This window comes from Leguminivora glycinivorella, chromosome 2, assembly GCF_023078275.1.
Source record: "Leguminivora glycinivorella isolate SPB_JAAS2020 chromosome 2, LegGlyc_1.1, whole genome shotgun sequence".
Classification (NCBI taxonomy): Eukaryota; Metazoa; Arthropoda; class Insecta; order Lepidoptera; family Tortricidae; genus Leguminivora; species Leguminivora glycinivorella.
This window is the reverse complement of record NC_062972.1, coordinates 28,160,579-28,185,902: the sequence shown is the minus strand read 5'-3', so window position 1 is coordinate 28,185,902 and position 25,324 is coordinate 28,160,579. Positions and strand designations below refer to the sequence as shown.

General features: G+C 39.5%; 1 protein-coding gene across 4 annotated transcripts in view; it reads left to right on the top strand.

Moving 5' to 3' along the window:
* The window catches only part of LOC125242214 (plectin), a 103,826-nt gene that overhangs the window by 47,297 nt on the left and 31,205 nt on the right, over window positions 1-25,324 (top strand). For 3 of the 4 annotated variants that reach the window (XM_048150940.1, XM_048150941.1, XM_048150943.1), the window contains exons 2-7: window positions 6,738-6,887; window positions 10,164-10,275; window positions 12,087-12,142; window positions 14,676-14,843; window positions 16,503-16,649; window positions 23,736-24,481. In XM_048150940.1, coding sequence (XP_048006897.1) covers window positions 6,738-6,887; window positions 10,164-10,275; window positions 12,087-12,142; window positions 14,676-14,843; window positions 16,503-16,649; window positions 23,736-24,481 — 1,379 coding nt within the window. Of the gene's footprint in view, window positions 1-6,737; window positions 6,888-10,163; window positions 10,276-12,086; window positions 12,143-14,675; window positions 14,844-16,502; window positions 16,650-23,735; window positions 24,482-25,324 lie in introns of those variants that run through there. The other variant, XM_048150944.1, reaches the window with a different exon arrangement.

Sequence of the window (25,324 nt, the reverse complement as noted above, 5' to 3'; positions counted from 1 at the left end):
CACCTTCCATCACAATGACATCTCTGCTGGTAATAATGGTTTTCTTCGAGGGATTGTACAATCTGTAACCCTTCACTGTCTCTCCATATCCCACTAATATGTGTTTTGCTGCTTTCTTGTCCCACTTCAAGCGCTTTTCTTTTGGGATATGAACCATCGCCTTACTACCAAACAGTCTTATATGGCTTAAATCAGGTTTTGAACCATACCACAATTCAAACGGAGTTTTATCCAATCCCGACACAATGGACCTGTTTTTCAGATAAACTGCGGTGCTGGCCGCCTCTGCCCAAAATCTCTTGTCGAGCTTTGCATCATATAAGAGACATCTAGCTTTCTCTACGATACTGCGATTAGACCGTTCTGGAATTGAATTTTGTTCTGGTGTGTAGCTATTTGTGGTCTGATGTATGATGCCCGCATTCTTGAGATAAGTTCCAAACTCACGGTTGCAGTACTCCAAACCTTGATCCGTGTGAAATATCTTAATTTTCTTGCCTTGCTGGTTCTCTACTAGTACTTTAAATTCCTTGAATTTGCTAAAAGCTTCACTTTTTTGCTTCAGAAAATATATAAAAGTCATTCTACTGTAGTCATCGATAAATAGCATAAAATACCTACTGCCATTTAAAGAATTAACCTCCATGGGTCCACACAGGTCACTATGTATTCTATGACAAGCCTCTGTGCTTCTGGTACCAACATGTGTAAAAGGTAACCTTGTTTGCTTTCCTTCACAACAGGTTTCACATTGTGCCTTGGTTATGTCTAAAGATCCTTCATAAGACACACCATCAACAATGCCGTTTTTCATTTTATTTAAATCTTGGCTGTTAATATGAGCCAAACGTTTGTGCCAAAGCTCTCCAGTAACTGCTGGTGCTGCCAACAAACAACTCTGTTTCTGAAGTCGCAACTTGTAAACACCGTTAATCAAATCGGCTATAGCAACTAACTCGTCGTTTCTGTTACTAATGTAACAATGTTTCTCATCAAAATTAATTCTGTTGCCATTTTTGATAAGCTCGCTCACTGATAACAAGTTTGTTGTCAAACTAGGCACGCATAGCACATCCTTCACTGTTATTTGACATTTCAAATCGGAAACAATTTCCACGTCTCCAGAACAAACAACAGGCACTGTTTCTTCATTTGCAACAATGATTTCTGGTAAACAAGGCGTAAAGTTTGCATTTTTCACCCAGTCTTTGTTCACCACTAAATGCGCGCTCGCGCCGGAGTCTACGTAAAAATCTTCCTTACTGAACTTCCCGCTAAGGAAAACAACACTAAATACGCATTTACTAGCATTTTTCTTCAACGTAGGACACTGATTTCGATAATGTCCGCTGGACTTACATTTGTAGCAAATCACTTCTTTTGTTGTTGTATCTGTCACTGTCTTCTTATTTGACATTGACAAGCCGCCACTCCCGCCATAGTTCTTTGGCTTAGTGTTGCCAGAGTGACATTTGCTTCTCGCTACGAATGCCGCACTGCTGCCAACCTCAGAATCTTTCGTTACTTCCATGTCAAGTAACTTTGACTTGATGACATCTGCAGTTATCGAAATACCCGAATGTTCGATTGCCATAATCATGGGTGAATAACGGTCGGACAAACCAGCTAATAGTAATGATCCTACCCACTCATCGGTGATCGTAAATCCTGTGCCGTTTAACCTTTGCGCTGTTTCGACCATTTGTGTGACATAGGTAGACATCGAGTCACAGTTTTCAAGTCTGATATTTATCAAATGTCGAAGCAAGGTTATTTTTCTTGAGAAACCAGAGTCGTCAAACATGGTCTTCAATTTAGTCCATAATTCCGCTGAGCTCTGTGTGTTCTTGATATGCACGTACAATCCAGGATCAATAGTTAAAATTAACTTTGCCTTCGTTTTTGCGTCTTCAACTGGTTTAACTTCGAAGGTTTTTGACGGTTTGATGTAACCTTCCATCCCTTCTAGCACCAACAAGTTCTCAGCCGCAAAACTCCACTCGTCATAATTGTCCCTGCCTTTCAACTTAGGCACACTGGCAATATAGTTCGTAGTCATGTTACCGCGAATAAACTTTCACTTTTTATCTATTTTACACTAAAATAACTGATAAAAACTAGGAAACGCCCATAACCTAATAAAACACCGTGAATATTCGCAACAGACTGATTTATTTGACAAGTAACGGTACTCAATAAGTTTTATACATTGGGAGCATAGATGGCGCTAGCAGTAACGAATCAACTATAATTAACATTTTGATATACATACCAATAGTTCGGCTATTTCTAATAGAGACATACCGTAAACTAGTTTACGAGTGAATGTGATTAAGTAGTGAAAAAGTTGTAACCTAGGTATAAAGCTTTATTTATTACAATTCGTAACCAGTGAGAAACAGAACAATCATTAATTAAAAACAAAGCTCACTTTTAACAGTTACAAAAATGTTCATAAATAGGTACATAAACATGTGTAATTTGAAAAGTGTTTTGCTAAATTGTTCATACAATACACAGCTATACCAGTCATATAACTCCGTCCCTCTCTCTCTCAACTTAAACCGGCGGTAAGTTAGTACAGTCAACAACATAGCTGTATAAACACATTAATATGTACAGGCAATAAAGTATACATATTTTTGGCACTTTGTATTCACAGCTTTGTTGTTGACTGTACTTCATGGTAGCCCTCCCTGAGTAATCCTTTGTATTTGCTTCTTTCTTGTTTTTGAAGCATTCTGAACAAAAGGTTGTGGCTGAAGGTGAGAATGAGAACAATCGACTTGGTTTCGGATTACTCGATTATCTTTTAATGTTCTTTGGATGGTTTCAGGGAAAAATAGAAAAAAATGGATAATAATTAAATCTCTCTTTTGTAATTCCTTCATGACTAGAATGGTGGAAAAGCCTGTTTTTGTCGGTTGGAAACTGTGAAAAGTAGATAATAAAATAAGTGATTAACGATTATTAAAATAATTAATTGCTTCCTAAATGAAATGATGTAGGTATCTAAAAAAAAATAGCTGTCAATAGAAATTGTCAACAATGTAAACAAACCATTATATAAAATATCAATATCTTAGCACAATTTTATTATTTTAAAGGTTGAGGATCATAATGTGAGATGAATTGATGAAATAACACATGGATTTAGCCAGTATCTGATGAGTTATAATGGAAATTAAAGACATTTTGACTACAAGGTTTGTTTACATTGTTCACAAATTTTATTGACTGCAACTTTATCACATTGGTGACATATAATATTATCATCTATTGGGCGATTATTAACAGCGCGATTCGTTAATTTACCTACCCTACCCTAATGGCTCATTAATACCTACCTACTTAAATAATATTGCATATCAAGTTCTTATGCATTTCGTTTGTACCTACTTCTAGATGTACTGAACTACTGACGCAAAACTGAACAGATACAAAACTTATCCAAGTATTTTCATGTAAGTAGGTAAATGTACGCTGCAAAAGAGCGTGGCGAATATTTTGCCATGCACTTTTTCAGCTCACTGTACCTACCTACGTCCGCAATGTCACAACGACAGTCTCACTACGTTGATAGTTCGTTCGAACTAGAATCGAGTTCAATCTATTTTAAAAATCGATTTAAACATCTGTCACATGCAATGAGTGGTCCACTTTTATAGATATAATCTTAGCTTCACCCATATATTTTTTTCTATAAGTTTTTTAAAGAACTCTAGTCTAGTTGGAATTATTTTAGATGAACTCGTTTCATTGTGCGTGGAGTAAAAATTACAACATCAGTAGGTGTATTGTATATGTATATTCAATATGAATAGCAACCAAAAGTAGTACATTAAGTTGGCACATATGTACCTACACAAGTACACACCTGTATCAAAATAATCCATACTATCCATACTAATATTATAAATGTGAAAGTGTGTGTGTCTGTTTGTTTGTCCATCTTTCACGTCAAAACGGAGCGACGAAATGACGTGATTTTTTAAGAGGGTATAGCTAAAGGGATGGAAAGTGATATAGGCTACTTTTTGTCTCTTTCTAACGCGAGCGAAGCCGTGGGCAAAAGTTAGTAGTTAATAATTGGTGAAAATAGTACAACATGCATGCAATGCAAACGAATTAAATGAATAAATAATATTGGGGGGACACCTTACACAGATCAACTTAGCCCCAAACTAAGCATATCTTATACTATGGGTGCTAAGCGACGATATACATACTTAAATACTTAGATAAATACATACTTATATACAAAGAAAACATCCATGACTCAGGAACAAATATCTGTGCTCATCACACAAATAAAATGCCCTTACCGGAATTCGAACCAGGACCGCGGCTCAGCAGGCAGGGTCACTACCGACTGATCCAGATCGGTCGTCTAATTCATACATAATTACATTCACATAATCACGCTTGTATCCCACAAAGGGGTAGGCAGAGCACATGAACTACTAAGTTTCAGGGCCACACTTGGCAAAAAGGGGTTGAAAGATATCCAAATTGTGACATTGCAGTGACAGGTTGCCAGCCTCTCACCTACGCCACAATTTAACCCATAACCCACAGTCGACTTTCACGACACCCACGGGAAGAAAGGGGGTGAAATTCTTATTCGTCGAATTCACCTTCTTTTATTCGTATCAGCGCCATGTGTTTAGCAAACTGTTCATCTTACTTTTTTAAACTACTTAGGCCTTCGAAAAGAGTATCCTCCTATCGTCATGAAGACATTCTTTCGTACAGGGGATCGATTATTGAATTTCGAACGCACGTATTCGCTGTTCGAAAGTCTGTGAAAAACGACGTAATGAAAAAGGATGGCTAGTAATTTAAAAACTAGTTGGTAATGACCACTCATTTTCGATTCTGTTAGTAGAATTTAAATCGCTAGTAGTGGAGATATTATAGAACGAATTTCACGAAATCGAATGGCCGAGATTAAAAAATCGGCCCCCCGGACCTCAACTCCTAAATATCTAAACATTAAAGGCGTTTAAAGTATATTTGTCCTGGCAATAGGTATTGCTCCGGGCCTAATGCGATACAAATGGCAATATGGAGTGGCATACCAACTTAGAAGCATATCAACTTGATTCGGCAGGTACAGTCAATTGACTGCAATAAGAGTCGAAGTGACTGCAGTAAGAGATTTCTTGCAATCTGATTTATAACGTCACTATGACATAGTTCTACAGTGACCTAGGGTTCCAATTGGTTGACTGTACGACCAAAGATATATATATAACTCCGTATAGACAGATAAAGTCTAAGAAAAAAACGTACCATACAGAAAAAGGTACGGTGGCCTAGATGGCATTACACCTTTGGTGTACGTTCAGCTAGATGGCGCGAATATTAATATATGACATTTTAACACATATCGAGCTAAGAATATGGACCAAATTGTCAAAACTGAGTTTCAAAAGTTTTAAGCCTGTGTCAAGAGACGGCAGTATATGCACTGTGATTACACATTTTACTTCGACAGTAACTCTCTATAATACTCGATCCTCTTTGCTAATACGGATCCAACAATAAAAATCCGAATATGCCTTTTGGTGGTCAAAGGGAAAAATCAATATCAAATCAAATTAAGATTTCTAAAACTTGGAATGCCGCTCCTGGCTAATGGTGGACATCAATCTTTGCCCTATCGATGTTGTCTTGGAATATTAGGTTTCTTAAAGAGCCATATCGCTATTATATCGCTATTTCATTCACAATTGGAAAACATTTAACTTCGGATTAAGGGTGCTTTCAAGAAAAAACGTCAAATAATGTAAAATTGATAGTTTTAGTCGGTGAAATAATACACTTTCCGTTATCTGATAGGATATTTAATTGAAGTTTCAATTCAACGGTTTATGAAAACCAGATCACTAAATTAATTATGATTTTTTCTCTAATTTACGTTTAGAAGAACCCGCGTATAGCGTTGAATTAGTCGATCTTATTTGTAAAATTTGGACAATTTGAATACTGAAGCCAGTAAATTTATATCATCACGTATATCCTGTACTACAATCTTTTCAGACTACATTTTTATTAGGTATGGTTTTGAAAAAGAGTAAACAAGGCTAAGACGAATTTTTTTTTTTTCAGAATATACCTAAAATTAAGTGACAATTTCTTTGAAAATCTATATCACATCGAAGTTATTTTTGTACAAAAATAATCTGCAACGTTTAATAAAATTGCTCTTATGCTTTAGTGATTATAAATTTCTATTATATATTTTTGGAATTTTTTTGAAAACGAGCATATCTGGACATTTTCTCATATTTTGTTAGACCAAGTAGGAAAAGTCCTATAATATGTTATATATTTGTAAACTACTCGATAAGCCCTTTAATTTGATACCACACACGATGTGATTAAGTGCTCAGTTGCGATTTCACTATTTTTCACATGAAAGCCCACTAGTTTAAGTTAGGTTCTAACTTTATTTCAATACTGGCTCAAGTTTCAAGTACTTACTTTCGTTTGACTTTTGTTTATATGGTATGTTTCTTTATTCAAACCGTTCTAGTTTTGGCCACTTATAATTTACAAGCATGGGAAATGCTTATAATTAATTATTTTAGAGCCTGAAAAGTCTTCTTATCACTAAAATTAAACGACTTTACCTTCCCAATGCCTTATTCCTTTCTCATAAGAAGGTTATAACTTAAGAATGAAATTGTTCTTTTTCTTTCATATATTGACCTCTGTAGTTTTTGTTGCAGAAACAAGCCATGCTAGTCCGCCAACTAGAAGAGGAGCTCCGACTGCGCATGCGTCAACCGGCGCCAGAACTGCAACAACAGCTGGAAGCCCTGTTCGCCGAGAACGAACACCTGCAGAGGGAAATAGCCATACTGAGGGATACTATCAAGGTGAGCGGGATGAGTATAGTTCTGTAGCTCTCGCTTTAGATGCTACAGCTGGAGATTGAAGTACAACAATAGCTGGAAGCCTTGTTATCCGAGAACGAACACCTGCAGAGGGAGATTAGCCATATTGCGGGACACCATCAAAGCGAAGAAGACAATTTTTTTTTATCAATTTCAACTACTCAACCGTCAAAACTCTAACATCTGAAAGATCTGTATGCAGCAGAGAATGAACGGCACTATTATAAATTAGTAAAGCAAGAACAATAACATTTGTTCTGAATCCTACCGACTGTGCCATGGTTATGGTTATGGTTATGGTTATGGGCTCCGGTTTCCGCACTTAGCCTCAAAGATAGAGGCCATTGTGCGTGCTGTATTTGCCAGCTAGGGGTCTAGCCAGCCTAACTCCGCCCAGAAGCGCAGGATCCTCCTGGTGTCTCCACAGGCTTCTCGGAGTGACCTCGTCGTTTTGAGGATTTGAGCCCGTTGTGTGTTCACTCCCTCGCATTCCAGGATGACGTGGGCGACCGTTTCTTCGGCCGACAGGCATCCTCGACATAGAGGGCTGTCGGTCTTACCTATAACATGTAAATGTTTGTTAAGTGGGCAGTGTCCAGTAATGTTGCCTACGATTATTCGTAGCGATGCTCTATTCAGAGTTAGTAGGCGCTTTGTTAAGCGCGTATCCGGGTGTGGCACTACTTCCCGGGAATGTCTACAGGTACTGGTGTTTGCCCATTGTTCAGCGTGTTGTGTTCTGGTTTTTTGACGCATCCATGACCTGAGTTGACCAAACGGTAAGGGAAGCATCGGGATTGGCCCAGTCGCTTTCCGGTCCGAACCTTTTCTGGCCAGCTCGTCTGCTGCGTCGTTCCCTAGAGAGCCGCTGTGCCCCTTTATCCATTGTAGCGTGACTAGGTTGTTTGACCCTATCACCTCCAATGCTCGGTGGCACTCTAGTATGAGCCCGGACTGAATGGTCTTACTATCTAGGGCTCGCAGTACTGCAGCGCTGTCAGACACGATGCGTATCTCTTGGTTTGTGATACGTCGCTTAGCCACTGCGTTGGCAGCCTGTATAATGGCGAAGCATTCACATTGGTAGATGGAGCTATATTCGCCTAAGGCTGTTGAGATATGCGTGTTTATTTCGGGAGAATACACGCCCGCACCCGACCCTGTCTTGGTTTTAGAACCGTCGGTGTATATGCGTAGTTCGTGTATTCTCGACCAATCGTTTTCCTCCTCAACAAGTTGTATGTTGTATTTTCTGTTGAAGACGTATACTTTGGGTACCCTGTCATTAGGAGCCATCATTAGTGGTTGGTAGTCAATGGCGTTCCTAAGGATCATGGTGTGAGCCCCGTTCGATGCACCCCAGAGGTTGAGTGATTTAAGCCTCACCGCCGCGGAGGCCGCCTCTTGCTGTATGAATAGGTCCAGGGGCGGTAGTCCTAAAAGGACCTCCAGGGCCTCTGAGGGTGTAGTTCGCATGCAGCCCGTGGTAGCAATGCTTGCTAGCCTTTGGAAACGCTGCAGTTTATTCCTCGCTGTGGTGAGTTTGGTTCTAGGCCACCAAACCACAGCGCCGTATGCAAGAATAGGCCGTATCACTGCAGTATATAACCACATGGTGATTCTTGGGTGAAGGCCCCAGGTCTTACCCAGAAGTCTCTTGCACTGCCAGAATGTGATGCGGGCTTTATCTAGTTTATTTTCAAGATGTTTATTCCATAGCAGTTTGTCATCCAGTGTGACACCTAAATACTTTACCTCTCTGGTAAGTGCTAGTGTCACTCCCTGGAGCTTAGGTAACTGAAGGTTCCTTATACTACGCTTTTTCGTGAACAGTACTAATTCAGTCTTGGATGGATTTACGGATAGTCCCTGCTCCGAGCACCATTGTTCGACGATTTTGAGCGCGCCCTGCATTAGGTCGCATAGGACTGGCTCGAACTTCCCTCTAATGAGGATAGCTACATCGTCTGCATAGCCCACGGTATAATAGCCGGCCTCGTTGAGCGCTCTAATGAGGCTGTCAACCACGAGGTTCCACAAGAGTGGCGAGATTACCCCTCCCTGCGGGCAGCCTCTGGATACAATGGCCCTTGTGTTGCTATTCACGTTTACCTGCACTGCTCTGTTCCTTAGCATGCTGTCAATCCATGAGGATATGGTCTTGTCAGCGCCATGGTTTAGCAGTGCTTGGCTTATGCTGTTGAATTGCGTCTTGTCGAAAGCCCCTTCTACGTCGATGAAGGCTACAAGTGCTGATGATTTAGTTGATAGAGCATCTTCTATTGGTGATATCACACTATGTAGTGCAGATTCCGTTGATTTGCCTGAGGAATAGGCGTGTTGTTGGTGGTGAAGAGGATTACGCAGCAGTGCCCCGTCTCTGAGATCGCGATCGCAGAGCCTTTCCATTGTTTTTAGTAGGAAGGATGTCAGGCTTATTGGCCTATATGCCTTTGGTTGCGTATAATCGTTCTTACCTGGTTTGGGTATGAATACCACTTTTACTTCTCTCCATTTCACAGGGATGTAACCTTGAATTAGGCAGGCTCTGTAGATTACTATTAGGTGCGGCGCGATGATGTCCTTACCCCACTGGAGGAGTCCCGGGAAGATGCCGTCTAGCCCAGCCGCCTTGTATGGAGAGAAACTGTTTATTGCCCATAGTACCTTTTCCAGTGTTACGGCTCTAGTGGCAGTGTCCATGGCGGCTGCAGTTGGTTGTACTAACCTTTGCCTGTCCGCCCCTTCCCATGAAGTCTCCTCCGTGACGGAGCAGTCGGGGAAGTGTGTGTCGAGTAACAGCTTGCAAGTCTCACTGTCGGTAGTCGTGTAGCTGTTATCAGTTTTCCTCAGGGAGCCTACATTTCTGGCGGGGTCGCTGGAGAGAATGTTTTTTACCCTGGCAGCCTGAGAGTTGGTCTCGATGTTGGTGCAGAAGGCCCTCCAGCAATCGCGTTTCCGTTCTCGGATGTGCCATTGTGCCATTTAAAATAATATGGAACGCATCCAACGAAAAGATCGATCAATTACTGCCTGTTTATTTAAAAAAAAAACATCGATATCAGGTAGTTTAGAGTTTAGAACTACCTCTATGCGCTTTGATAATAACCTTTTTCGCTTAAAACATTACTGAATCATTACAGTTTTGCTTTTCCAATAAATCATTTGAACTTCAACTCTTAACCAGTTCCAATTCTTATTTTCCATATATTATTATTCATTCAAATGCATTTATGATTATTCTAATTTCTTCACCAGGAACTCGAGCTAAGGATCGAAACGCAGAAGCAAACGCTCCAAGCGCGAGACGAGAGCATAAAGAAGCTTCTAGAAATGCTGCAGAACAAGGGGATGGGTACGTTCTTACACGGTACACGCCCTTGTTTACTAAGGAATGAGTAACTAGCACGCACGGGTAGCCACGTGTCACTGACTGAGTAGAGAATAGATTTGTATAACTTTCTTGAGAATTCCACTACATTATGTGCGAAGCTAAAGTATTAGGTATATCGGGAACTGCCTCTTGCGTCACTGTTGGGTTTTTGAGTAATGTAAGTAATGTTTGAAAAACTCGCCTGGCGATTTCCCTTTGAAAAAAGTTTTTCACATCACCATCAGGTATATGGGATCTGCTAAATATTTAAAAAAAAAACGCCTTTATTGTGAAGGCGTTAAGACTGCGTAAATCAATACGTACTCACTTACTAATATTATAAATAGGAAAGTGTGTATGTCTGTTTGTTTGACCGCCTTTCACGGCAAACCGGTGCGATAAATTGTCGTGATTTTTTAAGTGGAGATAGTTGAAGGGATGGAGAGTGACATAGGCTACTTTTTTTCTCTTTCTAGCGCGAGCGAAGACGCGGGAAAAATCTAGTATCTTATATATTTTTGAGCACTTCGGCCTATACACGATATGGGAACTATACACAATGTCAATCAATTTGTAGTTATTATATTTTTTTTTAATTTTGGCAGGGCCGCCATGTAAATGCCACTCACATTACTAGTAGTTAGTGGAACCTCTATGACTGTTGTATGAAGTTGTTATTCTGTCAGTCTGTGCTAGGGTGTTGCACGTGCCACAACGGCGATGCATAACGCTATTTTTAGAACCCCCATGAAAATCTGGACTATAGTTACACCCTGCTAAAACGCACGAAGTCCCAAACTAGTATTTGGTACATAGTGGGATTTATGGGTCTTAGATATTTATGTGTAGTTGTGTATTTAGTTTCGATGTTTATACATAAATGTACCATGAACATACTCGTGTAGTAGAAGTGTTTCTTAAAAGTGTAGTTGAAGAAAAAAACTTAGTAAAGTAAATATTGATGAAACAATTGTTCTTCGTAGAATTACACTATAATCAACACATTTTATCCCCATGCTCAAGCTTATGTTTTCACATGCACTCTAAATATTTCAGCATTGTTAATTTTGGGTGAACAATAAATCCTATAGAGTACCTAAATTAAAATAATCGACACAGCCATTCTGATAATGTATGCGTCCTTTGTAAATTTATAGAAAAAATAACACAAAATGCTTCAACAGTTTTTTTCTTGTTATCTCACTGGATTCAATGCTCACGATACACAAAACACAGGCTTGATGTAGGTAGCTCTTATTTACACACACTAGTATGTAGTAATTTTACTGAACAAAAGCCAGGATGAAAGATTCCCGAACGAACAACAATAAAAGGGATAAGTATGCAGTTGTTGGCACGGGAGGTTAAAGGAATTCATTGGACTGGTTCCAGGAGGCAAGGGTGAATATTATGGTATGCAAATGTTCGCAAACAAAGCTGTTATAAGTATAATCTATTTTGATGTCTTTTATTACTGTTGTAAGTAATATTTGCTAAAAATAACCATAAACATGGATCTTATATTTACTGTGATCTTACTTTGTTTAAAGAACTATTGGCTAAAAGACTAAATACGACGCATAACTTGCCTTGTGCGTTTGCTTTTCGTCCTATGGCCTGTTTTACCACAATAACAGTTGTCCCCGACAGTGACACTTCACCGTTTATTGCCTGTTCAACAAAGTCATATTGATGCTGATTTACTTACTTATCAAGCCAGAAATAGGCACAGAATTGTCAGTTTCACTGTGGTGAATAGGCCAGTAGTCTCCTTTACCGAGCTGCATATAACCCGCTCCAACTTTCAGGTAAAGAAGAAGAGCGGCAGATGTTCCAACAGATGCAGGCCATGGCACAGAAGCAGGTGATTATCAGAGCCTTCTGAATGTAGCATGCCTTCGTAAGCTTTCCAATGTTGTCCAGGAAATCTCACGGTGGGACCGCTTGGCGTGGACTTAGCAAGATGGTGGGCTTTAGTATCTCAAGTGCTCAAATACTGGTTGATCAGTATTTTTTCTCATATGACAAAATGCCACAAAGACTATTTTATCTTATTCTGACATTGTGCGCTAAGTAAAGCGTCACTGTGTAGATATTGGAATATGACATTATGCGTGATGTTCTTTAGTTGAGTAGATGCGAAATTCTAGCATAACCGAGATTGCTGCCGCCTTCCTGCAATTAGTCCTGGCCAAGCAGTAGAGATTAGAGATCCGTGTTCCAAAGGTTGAAAAGGAAAACAGAGAATGATAAGTACAATTTTACAACACGAACTTTTTCAGTCATTGGAAGGACGCCGTGAATGTTCCTTGATTCATTTCTCTTCTTCCATTTATACAGTACCTTGGGAAGGTTGCTCTTTAACTTTAAGAATCTATTACCGTTTGTCAGTTACCAAGTAAATTATGCACGTCACTCTGCTTTCTTATTTGTGTACGTTAGTATTTTAAATCACATGGGCGTTTTATTTTGTGATACCTTTATCAACGTCACAGTTTCTGTTAGAATTGCTCTTGATAGTTTCATTTCATTCATTTGACTCGCCAATGTGTCGCGACGCCTTTCAGTTCGTCCACTCCGTGGCTTCATTCAATCTTTGCTTTCTCTTCACTCTCCACTTTTCAAAGCCTTTCTGTGACACTGTCCAGCTTGTCCCCGTGCACACGACCCCGTCCAGACACCTCGACGATACAAAAACAATTTTCAAAATCAGAAAAATTTAATTACCTATGAATTCGGCCATAACACAAAAGAAAGCGACACGAACACAACTGAACCACGACATTGCATGTTTAGCAGCTCATTGTTCCCGCCACATGAACCTTAGAAGACCGTCTCGTGTAATTTTGATTGGGCATTCAGTTTGAGCAATCATTATTAGAAGCGATAAAATGTGTCCGAGCCGCCTACCGTTGGGGCTGCGTCCCGGATCGCTCGGCGGCCCGGCGCAGCCCCAGCGGGCCGCGGAGCTTGCAGCGCGGCGGCGGCGGCTGACCGTCTACGGCTGCCGGCAGGAGCTCAAGGCGACGGCGGACACGCTGCGGGCGCTGCAGGCGCAGCTGGAGCGCGCGCTGGCGGCGGCCGGGCTGCCCGGCGGCAGCGCCGGCGCCACGCTCACCGCCGTGCTCGAGACCAAAGAGGCGCGCATCGCCACCCTCGAGCGACAGGTCGCGCTGCTCGAGAGCGAGCTGGCCGCGCTCGGCTCGCCGCCGCCGCCCTCGCTCGCGCCCTCGCACGCCTCGCTGTACGATAAAGTCGAGCCTCCGTTCAAGCGCCAAGTAAGTTTTCTGCTGAACGACGTGCGGGTGATGAAGGACGGGCGTACTAGCGCGCCGCCGGCGCCGCTGCCCGCGCTGACGCCGCGCCTGCGCCCGGCGCCGCCGCCGGCGCTCGGCCTGGCCGCGCGCCTCGGCGGCGCCGCCTCCTCGGCGTCGGCGTTCGCGCGCCGCTCGCCCTACTATAGCGCCACTACGCTGTGACTGCGATCGAAACGTGTCAATTTCTCGCTTTAACGAACTTAGCCGAGTCGCCGCCGACGACTGTGTTGAACCGTTATATTTTTATGTAAAGACTTGTTCGTTGTTAAAGCTATTTTTATTAAAATAAGACGAATTATATTCTTGAATAAAATCTAATCGATTAAAATTATTTTTGTTAAGACTAGGGCCTTAGATGCGATATTGATATTATAGATGTACGTAATGTATGGTTAGGCAAAATGTGAGATCGATTACGTTGACACCAAATTTGGCAATTTAGTGAAAGACTGTTATTAAAAAATAAAGACTGTTGTGGTCGAATGCATCGAATGAGACCTTCGAGTAAATGTTCTGTGCGATCCCTGAGATTATCATTTAATCATGTTGTGCTTTCGGTGTTGGAGCGTCATCGTCCGTCGCTTGGTCCCGGCCACCCGCAATAGAACCTCTCACGACCCGACATCTCATGTAGCTCATGTCATCGTGTCTCACGGTAGATAAATGTATCACAACGTAAGCGCCCGAGCATCTACCTCCAGGCCTCCGCCTGAGGACCTGGAAAGCTTTCTACCTTCATGCGTTCCATTTGTACTTTAGAAAAGAAAGTTTTCCAGCAGTCCGCCTTCCTAATCGAGTGACCGGTGCGATATTAAATTTACAATGTTAGAGTTAAAGTGTAATGCATGTCGATACGAGCGTATGAGGTACTTTATTAATCCGAGTCTTCCACGCGCGCGTGAAGCTTGCGCCGCTTACCATCGATCTAACATCACTAACCGTTTCTGATCAGTATTAGTAGATTAACATCAGTATCATTTCTGCCATCACTTTTGCCTCAGTAGATAGATTTTTATTGTTTTGTATGTACTAATGTTGTTGATGGATTCTATGACGAATTTGGGGTGGATGATCAACTAGTTGGATGAGTTCCGGCTGGAGATCCAGCGGCGCGACCAGGAGATCCTGGCGATGGCGGCCAAGATGAAGGCGCTGGAGGAGCAGCACCAGGACTACCAGCGCCACATCGCCGTCCTCAAGGAGTCGCTCTGCGCCAAGGAGGAGCACTACACCATGTTGCAGACTGACGTGAGAATGTTGAACTTTAGCTTACGCCGAGGCACTTTGCGAGGATTGGAGACACCAAACAACACATGTTCCAAAATTATTTAGTTTAAAAGGACTAGCAAAACTGGCGTTATGAATTATTGCTTTAAAACAAATTTTACTGCGGTTTACTAGAATACATCTTCAAACATTTATCGAGTATTTATAGGGTATCAAAGTAACTTTATGATCAGTTCGATTAGTTTGGCTAGTCCTTCTCCTGGTCATGCACTGCAAGTGTGTACCAAATGTGTCACAGCCAAGTCGTACAGACAAGAGCGAGAAACTTTATTTCAAACGGTCTTAAACCTCTCTTGTCAAGCTTTTTTTCTAAACTTTGTCACAACCTAGGTGTCGCTATGTGACAAGTTTCTTCCAAATTTTAATATGGTAGAAGGCAAAAGTTGACCCGCAACGCAAATTGTTCCTAAGCAACTGATGTGTTGCCGAGTCAAAATATATGGGCATATATTTTGAGACGTAAAAGTTATCTTGAGGAGGGTCATATATTTGCACGAATGAAGTATTTCGCTCAAATAGTATTAGTCATGTAGTTTAAGTACATAAAGAAGTCCCTATAAGAGTTTAGTTTTATAAAAAATAGGTTAAATTAGGTTAGGTCACGCCTTAGAGGCTAGGCGTTGAAAATTTTGAGAAAAGTTGCCAAGGCATCAAGGTTGCTAAATTAACATAATGTTGGACGGACTTTGTAGTGCTTGTGAGCAAAATGAACTAATATTATATATGAACTCAAGTGATATCGGTTACATAGGCTTAAAATTTCCTTGTGCAATCCGTCCTCCACTTGTGCACTTATCTGTCACATGACCTTTATATGTGGCAATTAAGGTGACCGAACGACAAAAAAAAAGATTTTTTAATATCACTAAAAGAAATAAAATCGTTGTGATTCACTTTTTGATGAAAAAAGGAACGCCTAAGTTCCTAGTTCACTAATGGATTTATTACATAAAATATCTACGAGTAGATTATTCGACACATCTCCATATTGAATGGTCTAGCAGTAGGTAAGCTACGAGCACTGCCCGCATAGAGCCATAAGAGTTACCTTAGTGTTAGATTATACGAACTGTCCTGAATATAAGCCAAAGGTATGGCAAAAAACAGTAACTAATATTTTTTCGTTGGAAATTAAAAGGGTGGATTCAAAAAATATAAACATTGCTTTCGATACCTTTGGACTAATAGTTAAAAGAGCCTACTGACTACTGTCACTGTTTCTTTTAACTGACGAGTCACCGACGAACTAGGTATATAGTCAGTCAGAGCGCCTATAAGGGCTTTCCCAAACCTATCGACGCGGGATGGGCTCTAGACGACCAAAAATCGCTCGTTAAATAGTATGAAACCGCGATTACGCGTTACGCGATTTTTACAAGACATTTTAGGTCGGCGGAACCCTAACATAACAACTCTCCTTAATCTCGAAATATTCAAGATAGAACCTATAAAAACTTCTTCCATCTGTAAATCTGGAAGAGATCCCTCAAAGGGATAAGTTCGCCTTTGTACTAGTGATAGGCTCTTTTTCTTGTGTGTTGTATTATTTTCTGGTACAATAAAGTGTTTTACTACTACTACTACTAAATATGTATATTGAAACCCGTAATGTGTTCATAGGTAGAAGAGCTAAAAGCGCGCCTAGACGAGAAGAGCCGCCTGGTGGAAAAGAAGACAGCAGCCGCGTTGTCCGCTGCGCATGAGCTGGCTGAGCTGCGCGATCACTCCGAGATCAAGGACAGGAAGATCAACGTACTGCAGCGAAAGGTACTTTGCTGCTGTCACACCTCAGACAATGGCGATCAAATATATGAAAGAAGCGCGTTCCTACGCACACACTCTAAGCTCGTGTAGGAGAACGCGTATCATTCTTGTATGAGTGAGATATGACAGGTCGACTGGTCGCGTTTTTGGCAACCGGTGATGGGAGAACGAGAGTGGCCATACTGTACAAAAGTACTTAATTATACTGTGCTGCTGCGGTGATAGGAATGCGAAATGAAAGGGTGATGGTGTGATGACTGTGATGAAGTAATCTGAAGGATCTCAAAGTAGTGTACCTATTAGAAAAGTAATTCTGAGTTCTGACTAATTGAAAATCTGTTTGTGAAATGCAGATGTTTTGATGCAGATGATTTGTCTTGTGATTGTGACAATCATAACGTGCAATGTTTTTGCGCTCATTGTACCTAAATTAACTAAGGACCTGGAGATCCGTGATATTGTCAATATATTTGAGCCAAACACTTATTTAGAAATCCATATTAAATTTTATGACTATTCGCGTCCAAAATTTTAAATTGCACAATGTAAGAATGACATGGTTCTGATTGGTGTTTGAGAGGATGATGGCTAGTACATGGTGTTAGCAGCGCTTAATATCATATATAAAAATAAGGCGTTATATGTATCTATATTTTGTATATTGATGCCGTCAGCTCCGTATATTTATTTGTGTTTTTTTTTGTTTTATCCCTTATTTACGTTTAGCAAACCATATTTTTGTTCTTTAATATTTGAACTAACTTAATAAATATACGCTCATACTTATTTGTTTTTAACATCGATATTATTTCGGCATAAAGGATGATACCAACACAAAGAGAAAATAAAACATTCAACAATAGATATTAGAATTATTTGAACTTAATTAGACTATTTTGTTTTATAACACCGTGGGAACAAAAACCATGTTGCTAATAACATAATCGTTATTCACATGCAATTCGTATTGCCAATGACAATTTAAAAACCTCGCCCGCGATAAAAACACTTATCACTAATCGTTCGTCGCCGCCTCTCCGACGCCATATGCATATGCGTACGTATGCATATGCCCTGTGTCGGGCGAGTGACATCAAACGACGGTGCATAACATTATGCTTATGCAGTGCGGTTGCAGTCAGCGGACCTTGATTAATATGTTTCATTAGGGCTGTTTCCCTCTATGGAGCAATGGGGAGCGCTTACAGATGAAGTGCCTGTTTCAATAGGCGAGACGACTAAAAAAAACTAATTAGTCCGTCAGTTAGATTATCAAATAATTTTAGACACGTATTAATTCTTTTTTCTCGTAAACGAAAAATTACGACGGTACAGTGCGTTGAAGTTTCGCGTGACGTCACGCCTAGGCACAAATTTTACTTAGAAGTGACGTCACAAGCCCCCACTCCGGAACTTTGATGCTCTATCTTTGTATTTTTAATTAATTAGAAAAAGCGAAAAATATGTGTTAAGTATTTTTAGACGATCTAACTGACGGACTAAACAGAATGCCATTTTTTTATGTAGTCGTCATCCCTATTATGTTTATTTGGTAAGGTATCTGAAGCGCTTTGTTCTGAGAAATAATAAAGTAATTGTTATTTTTTTAATGCGTATAACTCTGAAAGTAGGGGAAATCCAGAAAAGTTTATATGACATTTTACTCTTCTAATATGATGAGGAATACTCTATTAAAATTATTCGGTTTGCTCATGTAACATGTTACACCGTGTATATGCAAGGCTATTCAATCAGCTGAAGGGAGATTTCTGTGATGAACAACATGGTTTGTCACCGCAAGAATCAACCACGATCATCCTGATGATACGTTTATTTCAAATCGTCTGGTATCGCATAAACATGTCGACTAATCACTACGTATACCGTCAACCGGGGTGACTTTAGGAAATTTTTGGGTTACTTTGATGGTCTTTGAACGGCTTTAAAATTAACATTATTCATTATTTACTGAAACTGTTCATATAACTAGTTAGATCAATAAATATTCTTGAAAATGTACCATAGAAAATCCCGAATTTACTTACAGTATGACTTTAAAACTAAATTTTCAAAGTAGCCCCTGCGTTTTAAAGTCACCCCAGTTGACCGTATTTCAAATAGTCTGGGATCGCATAACAGGTCGACGTAGCATACTTTGATTTTCAAAAGGCGTTTGATCAGGTGGATAATCACTAATCAGATATTATTACAAAAGCTTGCTCAATGTGGTCTGACATTTAATCTTCTTTCTTTCATGGCTGACTTTATGTTAAAAAGGGTACAGGTCGTGCAATAGGGTGCAAGTCTAATTGCCACGCGCTAAGTAGCGTATACATAGGTAATTTTGGCACTCTGTAAGGTAACGGACCCAATCATGGACAGTTTAAGATAAAATTTTGCCTATTTTTGATATTTCACTGATTCATGTAAAATGTCTACCGCTAAGCGTGTTAAAATAAAACTTGAATGTCCTATGCTTCTTTTATATTTCAAGCGTATTGCAGAATAGATACTACTATTGGTTTCCTCATAGTTAACAAATTAAAACGAGGTGTTTATTCTCCAGTCATGGACACCAGGTCTCCAGTAATGGATCCCCCGTTATGGACAGTGAAATAAGTTTAAAATTTTACTTTTAAAGCCTACTGATACTCAATGAGTCAATTTTATATAGGGTAAAAGCACCAGTGCCCAGCCGTGCGCCAGTGGTCAGCCTTTTTTGTACATTTCGGGCTGTAATTATCAAAGTTTTTGTCAAATTCGTATGAAAATTTGATAAAATCATAGATTGATTAAATGGTAATTGAAAAATATCTCAAGATTTACAATTGATTTCAAGAATTAAGCACAAAAAAGTTTCAAAGAGGTGCAGTCTTCTGACATGAAGCATTATATGCTTTCGCCATTTTTTTTTTAGAATGTCACATCACATGGTATTTTGCTAAGAAGTTAGCAGCCAAATTATGATTTCTTGGTTAAAGAGGAAGAACTTTTTCGCTTAATTAATACTTAAACTATCTGAATAAAGTAAAAAAATAATAAAAATGTATGTGAAAACCAGATTTTTAAGGGGGCTGGTTATTGGGAACTACTTTTTTACACAAAATCTAATAGTCAGCCGAGCGGCTGCGGCTGACCTCTGGGTTCAAGGAAATATGTCACAATTCCAGAAGTCAGCCTCCCCGGCTGACTATAGGATTTAAGACTTCTTTTTGTTTTCAAATGGTACGTAAGTGTATAAATCAAAGACCCTTAAATATTTATGCACTTCTAACTATATTTGCTTGACATACATAAAATATCCAGTAGTCAGCCCATGGTTGACCACTGGGTACTGAGGTCACGGAACACAGAACCCACTATTCAGCCGAGGGCTGGGAACTGGATACTTAGTAGGCTGTATATTGGTGCTCAGGGGGCTGAGTACTGGCAAAAACGCCCTTTTATTATATTTAACGAAATATTTCTAAAACGAACAATAAGTTAAGGTTTATTTATTCTTTTCAAAAATTAAACTTAATTAAATTCTTGAACTATAAAAACATGAATCATTCAAATCGGTCTATTGGAGATCAAATTAGACGGCTTTGAAAATAGAATTTTCGATTTGAGGCTGACTACTGGGTGCCTTTACCCTACCCCAAATAAAATTAGTTTGCGTTATTTTAACATAGGGTTGTTTCTTGTAAATTTTAGTTTCGTAAATTGTTCCTTGTTCATCATTAGTTTTCCGGTTCCAGTTATGAACACTCGCAAAATAACACTGTACTATTTCTTTATATCTTTGGAGTAACAAACTAGTATGTTTTATACCTTATCTCATGGTTAAATGCAGTAAGTAAAACTCATTCAAGTTTACACCGATTTATTTATTTATTTTTTTTATATCAACTTCAACTCTCTTAGCAATATATTGCTAAGAATTCGTCCTGAATGTCCTGATATTTTTTCCAGCAAACAGATGACTTTTATCTTGCCGCCAAATCCTTCAGAAATAACCGAATTAAATGAAACTTCAAAATTAAGCAGCTTTATGACTCTTGTTTATGGTACAACTAGCTTTTGCACGCGGCTTCGCTCTCGTTAGAAAGAGACAAAAGGTAGCCTATGTCACTCTCCATCCCTTCTACTATCTCCACATAAAAAATCACGTCAATTCGTCACTCCGTTTTTCCGTGAAAGACGGACAAACAGACACACACTTTCCCATTTATAATATTAGTATGGATGCCGTCAGTTTTTAGTAACTAATTTTAGGAAATTATTTATAGGGATTTGTATTTTTTTTGTCCATAATGGCGTCACCGTCCATTATAGCGTATTTTACATTACGTGTCTATATTTAATACTAGGTACCTATATGTCATCATCATCCTCCTTGCGTTATCCCGGCATTTTCCACGGCTCATGGGAGCCTGGCGTCCGCTCTAACAACTAATTCCAAGATTTGGCGTAGGCACTAATTTTACGAAAGCAACTGACATCTGACCTTCCAACCCGAAGGGCAACTAGGCCTTATTGGAATTAGTCCGGTTTCCTCACGATGTTTTCCTTCACCGAAAAGCGACTGGCAAATATCAAATGACATTTCGCACATAAGTTCCGAAAAACTCATTGGTACGAGCCGGGGTTCGAACCCGCGACCTACGAATCGAAAGTCGCACGCTCTTACCACTAGGCCACCAGCGCGCATAGCGCGCATGTAGGTACCTATATGTATAGTAAAATTTTATACGCGAGTGGCTTATCCACTATCCACAGCGACAAACGACAAACGATAAACAGCCACAAGCCACAACAGGGTGGCTAGCCGAATGGCACAATCGCTCACGAAACGCTCACGAAACGAAGCGCTAGTAGATATCTATCTCTATCGCGCTTGCGTATTGGCGCGACAGAGCCAGCGGCGTATCGCTTTCGTTTGGCGTCGGAGAAATGCCATTCGGCTACGGGGCCAGTCCCGCAAAGCCCTCTGACTCTGATGTAGCGTGTCGGTGCCGCAGTGCGTTATCGATATATCGCAACCCTGGACACTATGTGTACATTTCTTCACCTTATGGCAACGAGTTAAGGTGAAGAAACGTACACATATTTATGAACTCGACTGTACACGCCAAATTTTCACGGTGTTTACTCGCGCGATATACACGGTACTTATCAGGAAACCGAATAATTGTTTAGTTATAGAACATGGTGAGAAAAAAAATGTATTTTATTTTACTATTGTTGAATGTATTTAAAGTAAATGTTGTTAAATTAGCACCTAAAAAGAGTTTTAACGTTTTTTTTTCTAAAATAGTATTTTATACTATCGTGATATAATACAGAGCTTTTCAGTCGAGTACCATGTTTAGGCTATGAAGCTTGCTGAGCACACATCAGCTGAGTGGCCTAAATTAGTACGGTGCGAGAGTGAACATCTTAATTATATCACTATTGTATACAATACTTTTTCTATGAGTCATCATCTTCATCATCAATGGACGAACAATATCACCATTCTATTATCATTATTTATTTTATTTACTTATTTATTTAATTATATATATTTTATTTATTTATTTAAGTATTTATTATTCAAGTTAAAAAGAATGTTAATAGCGTCGTTCACCGTTGTAGCAACATAAAATTTCCTGGCAACTAATTGTTTGTAATAACTGTCTCCGATTGGTCGACAACGCGATAGATAAAGAAATGTGTTTCAGATGCAGAAAAATTTGCCAGGTATCACAAATTAGTATAGAACTTGTATGAAGTTCTAGTTTTGAAATTATTACAGTTAACTAAAGTGAACTGAACTGTAATGAAATATTATAGTTGACTAAGTGTCAAAGAAAGACTATCCAACTCTGAAAAGTCAGCACTTATAGTTTAGTCTGTGGTGTCCTAATTGACAGATTAAAGTTGACGAGTAGAAAAACCTCATTTTTTAATTCTTACTTTTTGACATCTATTAATTAATGAGAATAATGAGACTATTGTCAATAATGGCATCTACACCTTTTGTACTGAGAAACAAAATAAATATTTTTGACAACATTAACTCTGAAACTAGACGAAATCTAGAAAAGTTTATATAAAATATTCTTATAATGGGGTCAGGAACAATAGTTACTCTATTAAAACATGCGGTTTAGTCATGAGCACTGTGTATATCGTGCCTCATTAGCAATACATAACATGTCTAAAGTCCAATTACGATGACGAATAGCATTGTGGAACTAACTCCAAGTAAACGTTTTAGCAATTAGGGATCGCTTTTTGAACAAATATTGTCGGCTAATATACAAAAAGAAGAGGGAAGTAATATTTAAGTATATAAAACTTTTACTTGGGTAAAAACAAAAAAATGCTAATTACCTTAACAAAACAATATTGAGCAAAATACCGTTGCACTGGAAATTAAGTAGGATGCTCTGCCTACCTAAGTACCTATCCTTTATGGGATACAAGAGATGTATGTTTGTATTGTGCAAGATACATTCAACAAAACCGTGATTACAACATCGTTGCTCAACAAAAAGTTTTTTAAATCTATATTTATCGGTAACTTTACTTGACGAGTATCTTATCATCTCTCAGTAATATTATATACTCAGGCATTCAGGCTAAAATACCTCTAGATTCATAAACTTTTGCGCAAGATCAATATAGACAGAGATTCCTTATTCTGATAAGACAATACCAATCTCAAGAAGTTTTTACCAATTGTAATCGTCCAAATTATGAAAGTATTTTATCCAATAGACCAATTTTTAGGTTTTATCATAAAAATTATCTCTCTGAAGATATTTCCTTTACTTAGCAAATTTTTATTTTATGCTAGAGTTCCTTTTTACGTTGGTTTTTTTAGTTTTGTATCCTGTGAAGTCCTGTGCTTGTTTTATTTGAAGGTATGTTTTTTTTATTGTATTTAATTTTTGTTGTTCTTTATGTTTTTCAATGAAAATGTCATATAAAGGCATATTAACTATAAAGGATATTCTCAATATGAGGCACATCAAAGGCCCAACCAGTGCTTATTCTTATTGGCTATTTACGCTGAGCATCAAATATTCGACACAAATTTCATATAAAACATATTTTCAGATCGAAAACCTTGAAGACTTGCTGAAAGAAAAAGATAATCAAGTAGACATGGCCAGAGCTAGGCTTAACGCAATGCAAGCGCATCACTGCTCCTCCGAAGGTGCCCTCTCCTCGCTCGAAGAAGTCATAGGCGATAAAGAAAAACAAATACAACAACTTCGCGAGCAACGAGACAGAGCCGAACACGAGAAGAACGAGGAGCGAGAGCTTCATGAGAGAGAGATAGCTGATTACAAAATGAAACTCCACGCTCTAGAAAGTGAGGTCGAAAAGTTAGGAGCCAGACTCGAGAGAGCCCAAGCCGAGAAGGACAGACTCGAAGCTAAACTAGAAAGCTCTCAGTCAGAACTAGGGAAGTCTAAAGCTGAGCTGGACAAAGCGGCCAGTGAAGTGGGAAGGTCTGGGGCTGACTGGGAAGCGGCGAAACAACGCCTGGCCAGACTTGAGCTTGAAAACGAACGACTGAAACACGAACTCGAGCGCTCGCAGACTACTTTCGGCAGAAGCACACTGACAACATCTCAAGAGCTAGATAGAGTGCAAGAGAAGGCTGACAAGCACGCCGCAGAGCTGAGGCGTACTCTTGCGGAACTGAGAGTGACTCAAGCGGATGCTGAAAGAGCACATTCAGAGGCTTCTGGGCTCCAAGATAAGCTTGAAAAGAGTCAGGGTGAAGTGTACCGTCTCAAAGCCAAGCTGGAAAATGCACAAACGGAACAGGACAGCTTGAAAGAGGAATATGACCGGTGAGTTATATTTGTATTTTAATTTTGCGTGCCGTTTTGTAATAGGCTATTAAGTTAAGCGTTTCACATCTTATTTTATGCGTAGATCAGCATAAATATTTAGCGCGTACATGTAGAGGAAATGGGCGGTTTTGCGGGAGCTCATTTCAGCAAATGTATTCATTTTCTAAACATAAGACAGTAACAGTAGTATTGTTAAGAAGAATGGTCTGTAATTACGATATTACGGAAGTTTGAGATTACACATGAGTCTAGTTTAATCTTGTTTTTTTGTTCATGAGATAGAAAACTAGTTACGTAATTTTCAAAAACAAAACAAATCAAACGTGACTTCGCTTCGTGTAATAATTTTGTTTACCGAAATAGAACCGGACTATTCTCAAATAAAAAGTCAAATAGTTTTTGTTTATATAGCAGAAAACTAGTTAGGCTCTTGTTCAAATACAGTATTCTATGAATGATTACAATAGATCGGTAGATAACTTTATTTGCACGAATCAAATGCGACATAGCAGTGTTAATAATATTGTTTACCCAAACGCAACCCGACTTCCTCAAATAACCAGTCAAATAGTAGCTCCACACAGGGGTGTAGGCTTACGTGACTAATAGTAGGTTACCCCCACTACCCCCGCGGGAATCCCGAAATTCATGTCGCCTACAACTCGTAATGGAGTGCGAACACCTCCCGTCAGCTTTTACCTTTATTTGAAACTATTGTTTCATTTTGGGTTCGAGTTTGGTTTTTAATACTACGCCTTATGTGATTCACCAACGAATATGTGGATTTTCCTTAAACCTGTTGACACTTTTTCTGCTTTAACTACGTTAAACTAGGTTTGA